Raw genomic sequence first — 13,571 nt, 5'->3', positions numbered from 1 at the left:
CTTCTCTGCTTCGGTCTCTCCGGTTGTCTTACCCATCACCATATCCGTTTCTCCGTGAGAACATGTAAGTACTGGGGCTGGACGGAAGAATCTTCTGGATTCTGACTATTAGAATAGTCAGAAAACGCATCACCTGGATCCTCTTAAACACTTTGACTGTTGACGAGCCCACTGCAGAGACAGCCCAAAGCTCTCCCAATCCTTTGGGCCCCGATCGTTTTCTGTATCTACAAAATCAGCCACCCTCGCTGGTGCTGGCAGAGGTCAAAATGCCCAGACCTCCCAGGCCTCATGTGAGGAGCCTGTCCACAAATCCTGCATCACAGGTGGGCGACAGAGGAGCCATTTCAGTTCCGGACATCATTGCTGATGCTGCCCCCAGGTGCTCCATAGTAGCCTGCTGTGACTTTCCACACTGGCTTCTTTGCCTAAGCCCCACACAGCTGCTCTGCTTATCGGTGTCCTCTGAGAGAAACAAGAAAAAAAGTGGCTCTTTTATGAGTGAAACTTATGTCATCTTTCTATTTGAGTCAATGGAAAAGCATTCAAAACCATCAGATAAAATCTTGCAGCCACGTTCCACTAGTTATTCAATTCATTTATAGCTTTATAGTGAGTGTTGCCTGTTGCCCATGAGAGGGATGCATTTCAACTTGTTGCTGAGGTGTGGGAATGCTATAGCCCTGGAGGAAAGTGCCCTGGCTGAAACAGTTCACTAAAATCAGTCTGAGTCTGTGAAATCTGGCTGGAGTCTGAGTCTGCACTAAACACCAGCTGTGCCTTATCAAATAATTAGACAAGTTCGAGATCCTTTAAACCAGCATTTCCCAGAGCATATTTTGCAAAGTAGGTGGAAGAGTGTAAGGGTTCAATGAGTTAATCTCACAATCAAAAAAAAAATTTTTTAATATAGGTTTCATACTCAGCACAGAACCTAACGCAGGGCCTGAACTCATGATCCTGAGATCGAGACCTGAGCTGAGATCAGCCACCCAACTGGCCAAGCCATTCAGGTGCCCTGAAAAAAAATTTCTCTAACCTATTTTTAAAATACTACATATTCGATTTCTCATTTGGTTGATACGAGTTAGTGAATTAAAGGAACTGAGAACTCTTTCGTGAAGGAAGTCTGTACGTTTCTGTTAAACTCATGACTTCTCAGGGTGCCTCGCTGGCTCATTTGGTAGAGCATGTGACTCTTGATCTCAGCTTCATGAGTTCAAGCCCTACGTTGGCCATGGAGCCTACTTAAAAGCAGAAAACAAAAAACACTGCATGATTTCCCAAACTTAGCTAACCACAGAATCCTTCTCTTTGTGGAACATAACTTAAAGAATATTTATGTCTCACGAAACAGTGTGGGTTATGTGTGTAGGCTGCTCTGCTCCACACAGTCATTTGGTGTCCCAGGTTTGTTCCTTCTGATGTTTCCTTGGGAACCTAGCTGGGAAGCTGTTGCCCAACCACAGCTTTTTTTTTTTTTTTTTAATGTTTATTTATTTATTTTGAGAGAAAGCATGAGCGCAGGGAGGAACAGAGAAAAGGGGAGAGAAAGAATCCAAGCAGGCTCCACACTGACAATGCATAGCCTGACATGGGGCTGGAACTCACAAACTATGAGACCATGACCTAAGCTGAGATCGAGTCAGACGCTGAACTGATTGAGCCACCCGCGTGTCCCCCAACTACAGCTTTGACAACTTTGTGTCACTGTCACCTACCAGCTTGAAGTAAAGCAGGGACTAGAATCCATGTCCTCGAACCCCTAGGCTAGGGTTCTATTACCACACTAGCTTTTGCTTACTCAGTCGACATGTTTCAAGTGTCTCTAGTGTTCCAGGTTTACTATCAGAGACAACAGAAAACACAGCACCAATTCTCTGTAAAATATTTGTCAATTGCATCTTTAATCTGGTAGCATTCTTTATGTATGGGTAAACTTTCAAAAATGGCTATTAAAGTAGCAAAAATTGTAGGTTTATATCATAGTATTTTAATTTACCAGAGAACACATACTATGGGAATAAACAAACATTAGAGGAACAGAGTAGAGAATCTTGAAATGGACCGAGATACATCTCAGAATTTAAAGCATGAAAAAAGGCATTTCAAATTAGTTCTGAACAAAGAAGATGAATTGTGTGTGAAAGTGGTGCTGGGACCACTGTATAGTAGTTTGGGGGCGGGGGGGTGGGGAGGATAAGCCCTTAAAACTATTCATATTGTTCAATTATGTGACTTAAAGAAATCATGCAAGTCAAAACGTTTAAAAATGATTTTGAATAGAGTAAAGCTTTTCTAGGCAAAAACAAAAACCAGAAGCTACGAAAGAAAATCTTGACAATTCAGACTACATAAGAGGCAAAAACAAATATAGAAAAAAAGAACAATTAAAGATTCAAAACAAATACATTTTCAAAACATGGGCATAAAACTAATTTTCCATGATATATAAAGAGCTTTTACAAATCAGCAACAATAATAGAAAAAATGGACAAAGGACACAAATATACACAGAAAAAGAAATTCAAGGGGCACCTGGGAGGCTCAATCGATTAAGCATCCTACTCTTTATTTGGACTCAGGTCATGATCTCCTAGATTGTTGGTTTGAGCCCCACATCTGTGCTGACAGCCAGAGCCTGCCTGGAATTCTCTGTCTCCCTCTCTCTGCCTCCTCCCCCCACCAAAATAAATAAATAATAAAAAAAAAGAAATTCAAAATCCAACAAATACATGAAAAGAAGCAAAACAATGATACTCATTTCTCGTTACCAGACTGTCCAACATTTAAAACTCTGATAATACTCAGTATTGGAGAAGATACAAAAAAATGAGCACTCTCAGACTGTTGGTAAGAGTGTAAATTAGTACTAGCTTTTTAAAAGACAATTTTTAATAGCTTTCAACATTTTAAAATATGTATATGACTTGATCTAGCAATTCCACTTCTAGGAATTCATTTTAATGATCTATTCATATAAATGAACAAGTTGTACAGGTGTTCATTTTAACACTACTTTTAACAGGAAAACAAGCAGTGAGAGATAGGGAACACCCTGTCTGTGATAGTGTTAAAATTTATCCCCAAATTGATACTCCTGTCTTCAAAGAGCAGAGTCCAATTACCCTCCCTTTGAGTGTGGGCTGTACTAATGACCCTGATAAATAGAATGTGGTGGAAGTGGTGGTAATTGATTTTTCACACTGGGTGATAAAAAGCATTTTGGCTTCTTCCTCATTCTCTCTCTTGGATTACTCACTGTGGAAGAAGCGAGCTACCACACTGAGAGGACAGTGAGGCAGCTGTATGGAGAGACCCACGTAGCAGGAACTCAAGCCTCCTGCCAACAGTCATGAGCCACCTTGGAATTAGATCCTCCAGCCCTAGTCGTGCCTTTAGATAACTGTAGCTCCATGTCTTAACTAAAACTTCATGAGAGACCCAGAGCCAGAAGAATTCAGCTAAGCTGCCCTTGAATTCATTACCAGAGGACCATGAGACAATAGTTGTTTTCAAGTGCTAAGTTTTGGAGGGTAGTTTGCAAAGCAAAAAGAGATAACAAATGTATTACATAATAAAAAGCTGGTTAATAAAGTATCATACTGGCATACGAGCAAATTCTATGCAGTTTTTAAAAATAATGTTTTCTGCTTGAGATGTAGGAAACTATAAAGAGCACCATCCTGATACTTACAAGATCAAAAAATCTGGAAAATATGCAGATTCACTTTTCTTGGACCCATGAAAGAGCTCAGTTCATACGGCAACCACATGACCTGAAATCTAAGAAAAGGCACCCACAAAGAGAGATGGGGCTCAACCACTTGCTTACCTGAAGCAGGCACTGCTATACACTAGCAGGGAGAATTTAGTTAATGGCCTAATATGAGCTTGCAAGAGAAAATGAAAACCCTGGGGGCTGCAGATACCATGGAAATTTGCATCCACTTGCAAACTTTTTCCAATAACCCCAGTGGGCACTCACAAAAATGATTAGCAAAAGTCCTAAGAAAGCAACCCTCCCGTCACACACCAGGAGAGGGGAATATCAGTTGCTGTAGAAAAGGCATGCAACTATGCTCAAAACCTATTTCCTTATCTTTCCTACAGAACAAAAGCAAAACCAAGTGCTGAAGGAAGGGCAATAAACACAGCCTTAGAAGGCTGATAAATCCAACTGGAACTGAGGAAAGACAACAGAATAAAAACCAAATCTCTGATCCTGAGGGAGAGGCAGGAATATGTGCCAGGTCCAGAACTGCTCATAGGGGGAGGAGAGAAACTTTGAAGATCACACACAGCCTCCCACTCCAAGACCTGGGGGCATAGTGCCCACATGATTGAGAATCAGAACAGAGCACTCACTCTCCAGCCCTCACCACCAGGCCGACTGACAAACATTCAAGCAACAGTGGGATACTGCAGGAAGAGCCCAAGGTGCATGCTGAGAGAGGCTTTCTGACATATACCAGGGAAGACCTAAACTGAGGGTGGAGTGGACACGTCCATACCCTAAACACAGGTAACACTTGAGGAATTGGAAGTAACTATAGCAACAGCAGATCAAGGATCTACACAGAGGAATGAAGACTACAAGAAATCATAATCACATGAGTAAGTACAAAAGCTTTTTTCCCCTATTATTTATTTCTCTTTAAATGGTGATTGATGGTTTAAATAAAAAATAACTATATGTTGTGGAGCTTATAATAAACGCAGAATTAAAATGTATGGCAACAATAGAACTGAGGCCAAGAGGGAAGAAGTTGAAGTATACTGTTGTAAGTTTTCTATATTATAGGTGAAGTGTTAAAGAATCATTTGAAGATCTGTTGTGATACCTTAAAGATATATACTGTAAACTCTAAAGCAAACACTAAAATAAACATGCAGAGTTTTAAAAAATAATCCAACAAATGAAATAAAATGGAATTTAAAATATGCAACTAATGCAAGAGTTGGTAGAGAAAGAAGAGAAATGAAACCAAGAACAGACAAGAAAAATAGAAAACAATGGCCAAGATGGTAGATATAAACCTGACCATATCAATAATCATATGGTCTTAATACCTCAGTTGAAGAGGAGTGATTATCAGGCATCTGGGCTGCTCAGTGGGTTGAGTGTCTAACTCTTGATTTCAGCCCAGGTTATTGACCCCAGGGTCTTGGGATCACACCCTACATCAGGCTCCATGCTAAGCATGGAGCCTGCTTGACATTCGTTCCCTCTCTCTCTCTCTCTCTCTCTCTCCCTCTGCCCCTCTCCCTCACTCACTCTCTCTCTGTCTCTCAAATAAATAAGTACTTTAAGAAAAAAAAAAGTGATTGTCAAATGGGTATTTAAAAAACAAACAAAAACACCACCCTTGTGGCCTGCTTAAAAAAACACACTTTAAGTATTGTTAGATTAATTAAACAAGGAGTCCATTAGACTAAGGTGGCTTTAATGTCTTAGTAGCATAGGCAAGCAAACCAAAACCTATGCCTATAATGCCTCAAGATTAGGAAATTGAAACCTAAGCACAACCAATCACAAACAGCCAACTCAATTTTCTCAAATAATGCAACCAATTAGGCTATAGCCAATTCAATAATTTCCTTGCTTTGCTTCCACCTCTTCTCTATAAACATCTTTCCACTAGTTCCGGACAGTGAGCACTCCTAATCACTTCTGGTTTATCACTGCCCTATTTGAATTGATTTTTGCTCAAATAAATTTTTTTTAAATGTTTAACATTTATTTATTTTTGAGAGACAGAGCATGAGCAAAGGAGGAGCAGAGAGAGAGGGAGACACAGAATCTGAAGCAGGCTCCAGGTTCCGAGCTGTCAGCACAGAGCCCAACGAGGGGCTTGAACTCACAAACCATGAGATCATGACCGACCTGAAGTCAGATGCTTAACCGACTGAGCCACCAAGGTGCCCCTCAAATAAGCAAAAATTTTAATATGCCTCAGTTTATCTGTTAGTGGTATAAAGACACAAATAGATTAAAAGTAAAACAATGGAAAAAGTTATACTGTGTTAGCACTAATCCAAAAAACAAAAACAAAAACAAAAACAAAGCTAGAATGACCATGTTAATATAAAACAAAGTAAGTCCCAGAATAAAGAATATGGCAGACTTCAAGCTGTATTACAAAGCTGTAATCATCAAGACAGAACAAAAACAGACATTCAGATCAATGAAACAGAAGAGAGAACCCAGAAATGGCCCCACAAATGTTTGGCCAACTAATATTTGACAAAGCAGGAAAGAATATTCAATGGAATAAAGACAAGTCTCTTCAGCAAGTGGTGCTGGGAAAACTGGACAGCAACATGCAGAAAAATGAAGCTGGACCACTTTATTACACCACACACAAAAATAAACTCAAAATGGATGAAAGACCTAAATGTAACACAGGAAGCCATCAAAATCCTCAAGGAGAAAGCAGGCAAAAACCTCTTTGACTGCGGCCGCAGCAACCTCTTAGTCAACATGTCTCTGGAGGAAAGGGAAACAAAAGCAAAAATGAACAATTGGGACCTCATCAAAATAAAAAACTTCTGCACAGTGAAGGAAACAATCAGCAAAACTAAAAGGCAACCAACAGAATGGGAGAAGATATTTGCAAATGACATATCAGATAAAGGGTTAGTATCCAAAATCTATAAAGAACTTATCAAACAACACCCAAAAAAACATAATCCAGTGAAGAAATGCACAAAAGACATGAATAGACACTTCTCCAAAGAAGACATCCGGATGGCCAACTGACACATGAAAAAATGCTCCACATTAAGGGCACCTGGGTGGCTCAGTTGGTTGAGCGTCAGACTTCAGCTCAGGTCATGATCTCACAGCTAATGAGTTCAAGCCCTGTATCGGGTTCTGTGCTGACAGCTCAGAACCTGGAGCCTGCTTTGGATTCTGTGTCTCCCTCGCTCTCTGCCCCTAACCCACTCGCATTCTGTCTCTGTCTCTCTCAAAAATAAATAAACATTAAAAAAAATTTTTTTTAATGCTCCATATCACTCATCATCGGGGAAATACAAATCAAAACCACCATGAGATACCACCTCACACCTGTCAGAATGGCTAACATTAACAACTCAGGCAACAACAGATGTTGATGAGGATGTGGAGAAAGAGGATCTCTTTTGCATGGCTGGTGGGAATGCAAACTGGTGCGTCCACTCTGGAAAACAGTATGGAGATTCCTCAAAAAATTAAAAATAGAACTACCCTACAACCCAGCAATTGCACTACTAGGTATTTATCCAAGGGATACACGTATGCTGTTTTGAAGGGGCACATGCACCTGAATGTTTACAGCAGCACTATCAACAATAGCCGAAGTATGGAAAAAGCCCAAATGTCCATCGATGGATGAATGGATAAAGAAGATGTGGTACATATATATAATGGAGTATTACTCGGCAGTCAAAAAGAATGAAATCTTGCCATTTGCAACTATGTGGATGGAACTAGAGGGTATTATGCTAAGCGAAATTAGAGAAAGACAAATATCATATGACTTCACTCATAGGAGGACTTTAAGATGAAAAACATGTACATAAGGGAAGGGAAGCAAAAAAAAAAAACAGGGAGGGGGACAAAAACATAAGAGACTCTTAAATATGGAGAACAAACAGAGGGTTACTGGAGGGGTTGTGGGAGGGGGGATGGGCTAAGGGGGTAAGGGACATTGAGGGATCTACCCCTGAAATCATCGTTGCACTATATGCTAACTAATTTGGATGAAAATTTAAAAAATAAATAAATAATTTAAAAAAAGAATAAAGAATATAACCAAAATAAAGATTATTAAAAAATGATAAGGTGGTTAATCCATCAAGAGGATATAGCAATCCTAAACATTTACCCATCAGTGACAGAGCTTCAGAATACACAAAACAAAAACAGAACTGCAAAGAGAAATAAACAAATCCATAATTACAGTCAGATACTTCAACTCCTCTCTTGCAAGAATTGATACAGCAATAGAAAATCAGGAAGAATATAGAATATTTGAATAACACTATCAACCAATTTAACCTAATTAACATTTATAGAACATTGAATACAACAGAAGAATACACATATTGTTCTTAAGTGTACACGGAACATTTAACAAGACCATTGTAATGAGATGGATTGTGTTGTCCACTCCTGCCCCCCCATGTTGTGTTGGCCTTAGCCTAGAAATGCCTGAGGCACTCACCTGAACTGCATTACTCAGAGAGAGCCCCCACAAACATTTCTTCCTACAGGGGCTAATATTGTGGTTGGACAGGCCCTTGTGGTTCTTTGACTCCAGGATGCACTTCAGCAAGAAACCATCAGGGAACTTTGCAGATTTATTACTCACAAATTCTGGAAGGTACATGGGATACCTGAGAGCCACATGGGATACCTGAGATCATGGGTAGAGAGAGGAAGAGAGCACAAACCTGGGTCTCTGCTTGGGTTAGGGTCCATGGCTGGAATGTCTAGATTCACTCTTTATTTGCTAATTTTAAGCATAAGAGAGAGAATTAAGGAATGGGAAGGGAGAAGCCTAAACAATGTTGAATAGAACAAAGTTGGAGGGCTAACAATACCTGAAATCAAGGTTTATAAAAAAGTTACAACAATCAAGACAATTTGATCTTGACATAAAATGATAACAGTGGAACAGATATATATGGACAACTGATATTCAACAAAAGTACAAAAGCAATAGTGTGAAGAAAGGATAATCATTTCAATAATTGGATCTGGAACAGCCAGTTTTCTCTATGCAAAGCAATGAATTTGCATCCACATCTCAAACCATATACAGCCCTCAGTAAGATTAATAGATTTCTCATGAGAAATCATTGAGGCCAAAAGGTAAGCTGATATATTTAAAGAGCTAAAAGAAAAAGATTGTCAAGTAAAAATTCTATATCCACAAAATTATTCTTCAAAAACTGAAAGAGAAATTATGACATTCCAGATAAACAAAAACTGAGCTAATTTATCACTTGGAAACCTACCCTACGAGAAATAGTAAAAGGAGTCCTTCAGGCAGAAATTCAAGGTTACTAGACAGTAACTCGAATCCATATGAAGGAATAAACCAGTAAATGTAACTACATGGGTAAATATAAAAGACCTAATAAATATATTTTTTGTTGGTTTGTCCTAGCTCTGGCTGCTATAACAAATTACCATAGACTGGATGCTTAAATAACAGATTTATTTCTCAGTTTTGGAGGCTGAGGAGTCTGAGATCAGGGAACTGGCATGGTTGGGTTCTGGTGAGGGCCTGCTTCCTGACCCGTAGACAGCTAGCTACCTTCTTGCTGTTTCCCCCTTTGGTGAAGAACAGAGTGAGGGCTAGCTCTCTTCCTCTTCCTGCAAGGACTCTAATCCAGTCAATGGCTCCACCATTGTGACCTAATTACCTCTGAAAATCCCCACCTCCAAATACCACCATATTGGGCCTCCAATATATGAATTTGGGGGGAACACAAACAAGATAGCAAGATAGTCTTTTATCTGGTGTAAAAGACAACTGCATAAAGTAGTCATTATAAACCCATGATGATGGATATACGATGTATAAAGAAGTAATTTGTATGGCAATAGCAGCAAAAACTGTGGAGGGAAGGCAGTGGAGCTATATACAAGCAAATGTTTTATGTGCTATTGAAATTAAGGTGGTATTAGTACTAGAGGCTGAGATGTTCAATATAATATTCAGGGAAGCTACTAAGAAAGTAACTTTTAATATATGGTAAATAGGACAAGGGAATTAAAACCGTATACCAGAAAAATCTTTTTAATCCATAAGAAGACAGTAATGAAGGAGTGGAGGAACAAAAAAGACATAGAAAACAAAAGCAAAATGACAGGCATAAATCTTACATTTAATGTAGTCACATGAAATGTAAATGGGTCAAACACATAATTAAAATCCAGGTACTGGCAGAATGAATTAAAAAAACATGACCTCGGGGCGCCTGGGTGGCGCAGTCGGTTAAGCGTCCGACTTCAGCCAGGTCAAGATCTCGCTGTCAGTGAGTTCGAGCCCCGCGTCGGGCTCTGGGCTGATGGCTCAGAGCCTGGAGCCTGCTTCCGATTCTGTGTCTCCCTCTCTCTCTGCCCCTCCCCCGTTCATGCTCTGTCTCTCTCTGTCCCAAAAATAAAATAAAAAACGTTGAAAAAAAAAATTAAAAAAAAAAAAAACATGACCTCATGATATGCTGTCTGCAAAGACACACTTTAGACTCAAGGACACAAATAGATTGAAAATAAAAAGGTGGAAAAAGATATACCATGTACAGAGTAACCAAATGAGAGCTGGAGTACCTGTAGTAATATTAGACAAAATAGATTTTAAAACAAAAATTGTTAATAGAGGCAAAGAAGGACATTGTCTAATTATAAAAGGATCATTCTATCAAGAATATATAAAAATCATTAACACAGAGAAGCCTGACAACAGAGCCCCAAAATATGTTAAGGAAACACTGACAGAATTGAAGGGAGAAATAGACAATACAATAACAGTAATTGGAGTCTTCAGTACCATACTTTCAATAATGGGTAAAACAATTGGACAAAAGACCAAGCAGGAAATAGTCTTGAACACTACAGACAATGGGAATGCTCCAGCCCCAACAAAAGCAGAATACACATTTGTCTCAAATGCACATACAACATTCTTCAGGACTGGTCATATGGTAGGCCGTAACATATTGACTTGTCTCAATAAATCTGAAGGTATTGAAGTCATAGGTATGTTCTCTAATCCTATTGGAATGAAACTAGAAATCAATAACAGAAGGAAATTTGTGGAATTTACAAATCTGTGGAAATTAAACAACAAATTCCTAAATAACCCTAATAATGGGTCAAAGAAGAAATCACAATGGAAATTAGGAAGTAATTTGGGATGAATGAAAATGAAGTCACAACACACTGAAATTTATGGGATGCATCTGACACAGTGCTTAGAGTTTCCAATGGCTTCTGATACACCCAGATGTGGCATCTCTTCTCTAGTTAAAAGCAGAATCCTGAAAAACAATTCCAAGACTCTGATCCTCTGATCTGCTCAGGAGATTGGTTCCAGACATCTTCCAGCAAATGTTGACTGGATCAACCATTGAGCCTTCTCCCCCAAAAGCCACAGAACCTTTACCATGTGCCAAGCTAACCCCTGTTTTCATGTACAACTTCTTCCTTCAAAATGTTCAGTGGTGCCCATGACCTCTTGGGTTGAGGCGAACTCCTCAATCTGGTGTTTTGGCCTCTCTGAAATGACACTAACTTGACATTTCAACCATACTCCCCACTGCTCCCAGTACCCTCTAGTCAGGCTCATAACCACTCAAGAGATTTTGCTCCCTGTGTGCCAGGATACAGGGCACAGATTTCAGGGCTAGGCAGGCCATAATGCAAATCTTAGCCTATTGTATGATGCTGAGTGTTTCAGTTTCCACATCAGTAAAACTGAGATTTTAAAAACCTACCTTGAAGAGTGACATATGCATTACACAGTGCCACACACACAGTAGAGGGTCCTTCTATAGAAATAAATAATAATAATATAATAATTAATAATTATTAATATTAATATTTATTAATGCTATTTATTGGTTGTTATATTAATAATAATATAATATATTATTGGTATTATCCAACTATCCACATCCTATATGACTTTCAAGTCTCTCCAAGGTCTAACAACCACCCGGTCATCTCTGACTATTGCTTTCCTCATCTAGTGTAGCTCTAAGCAGCAAACAATTGGTCAGTCACTCTGGCTACTATTGTATATTAATAAATATTATTTCTCATCTACGCGATAAGCAACTTGAAAATTAATATCATATTCTAGTCTAGAACACCTCTTCAGCAGTAGTACGACATAGTGCTTAAAATCCTAGACTCTCAACCCAAACTGGATTCACAACCCAACTTCTTCATTTATTACCTAAGTGACTTTGGTTAACCTCTCAGTGCTCAATTTCCCCATCTGTGAAATGGGCCAGCAATGATAATTGTTCCCATATAGGGTGGCTCTAGGACTTAAATGGAGTAAGAAGAGTGTCTGGCATATAGTATCTGCTTAATTATCGTCTGTTGAATAAATTGACTCAAAGTCCAGAATATTAGTCCAAAGTTGCTAAAATTAGATTTACTGATACATATTAATCTTCACCTTCCACCATAAAAATTTCAATTTGGAAACACACTATTCGCTTTGGTAAACTTGCTTGATTAGAGTGTTTACAGCAACATAGTAAGATCAAATCATTGTAGCCAAAGTTGTTTTTCAGGAAATTATTTGAGACTAAGCTGAAAGCCCTAAACCTAGTATTCAGGAGGGTATCCTAATATACTTCCTAAATGTGTATTCCTCACTGGGACTCACAGCCCTAAGAGATAAATCTTTGTTTTGTCTAATTAGAAGAGAAAGGAGATAGGACATGGGAAGGTTGCCTTTCCAAGATATTGAATATTTTTTGTGTCTGAGATAAAGCACCTGAGAGTAGGCAATATCATGCCTATTGTACAGCAGAAGAAACTGAGGCTCAGAGACATTACCCAAGGTCATACAACTGGTGGCCAGATTCAAACCCAGCTCTTCCTGATTCCTAAGCTTGTACTCCTTATATTCCCTACAAGGTGATGTGGCCATGGGCATAGAGCAGAGTTACCTCAGACTTTTTGTGAATACACACAGAGACAGTGCTCTAGACACGGAGTTTGAAGACTCCTGCTCACCTTCATGAATGAGGGGTTGGCTTTCTCCTGGCTGGGAAGAGTCTTTGGGTTTACAGAAATGTACTTAAGATCTTAGAGAAAAATGGAGGCCTAACTCATGAGAAAAAGAAGCTGGCACTGCCACAGGTCCTCCACGTCCTGTGGAGAAATGGTCTCAGATGCCCTTCACCTTGGCTGGAGTAGGGGGAAGGGTGTGATCCCCGCCCCTCACAAACACTAAAGGCAGAGATGAAAGTGGCTGCTTTCACACAAGGGCCACTTCTGGTTTCCTTCCCCACTCAGCGTACCACTTGGGAGGGAGTTTCAGCTACTTCTCATAATGAAAGTGACGTTGGTTTCTCTGCCACAAGTGAATGAGGGGCAAAGAGAGGTATCTTCTTTGACCCTGGAGCCTGCCCTGGAATTAACCTTGTGCTATTCAGAAGATCAAGAAGTGCTGAGCCTGGCGGCAGTGCAGCAGCAGGGCCAGCCCTCGGCGAGGCCTCTCTCTGGCTCCCCAGTCATGCCTTGGCAGCTCTCTGCAGCGGTAGTGTTCTTCGTGTCCCTGGCTGGTGAGTGACCCCCATGGCTTTCTGTGCTGCCTCTGGTCCTATTAAATCCAATGCATGCTAGTGCCACTGACCAAGGTAAGACAGGAGAGACTGAGATAGCTGCATGGCTTTAGCTACTGTGGTATTTGGTGTGGGAATATCTCCTCCTCAACACAGAGCACGCTTTCATTTTTTTCCTCAAAGGCTTTCACAGCTTGGGCTTGTTGTCCGTGAGTCTAGTAGAGTAGGTGTCAACTCCAGAAGACAGTGACACTATGCCTGGGTCCCAAATA

General features: G+C 39.8%; 2 protein-coding genes across 2 annotated transcripts in view; both read left to right on the top strand.

The window, feature by feature from the left end:
* Positions 1-13,571, top strand: part of MCF2L2 (MCF.2 cell line derived transforming sequence-like 2) — a 293,647-nt gene that overhangs the window by 272,642 nt on the left and 7,434 nt on the right. The window contains exons 28-29 of the transcript XR_009262037.1: positions 914-1,013; positions 4,114-4,617. The gene's annotated coding sequence lies outside the window, so the exon portion shown is untranslated. The remainder of the gene's footprint in view (positions 1-913; positions 1,014-4,113; positions 4,618-13,571) is intronic.
* Positions 13,091-13,571, top strand: part of LAMP3 (lysosomal associated membrane protein 3) — a 37,566-nt gene continuing 37,085 nt past the window's right edge. Inside the window, exon 1 of the mRNA XM_058730624.1 lies at positions 13,091-13,299. Coding sequence (XP_058586607.1) covers positions 13,251-13,299 — 49 coding nt within the window. The 5' untranslated portion in view covers positions 13,091-13,250. The remainder of the gene's footprint in view (positions 13,300-13,571) is intronic.

The sequence above is a fragment of the Neofelis nebulosa genome, chromosome 5 (assembly GCF_028018385.1).
Source record: "Neofelis nebulosa isolate mNeoNeb1 chromosome 5, mNeoNeb1.pri, whole genome shotgun sequence".
Lineage (NCBI taxonomy): Eukaryota > Metazoa > Chordata > Mammalia > Carnivora > Felidae > Neofelis > Neofelis nebulosa.
The sequence above is the reverse complement of the archived record's forward strand: the minus strand, read 5'-3'. Positions and strand labels throughout refer to the sequence as shown.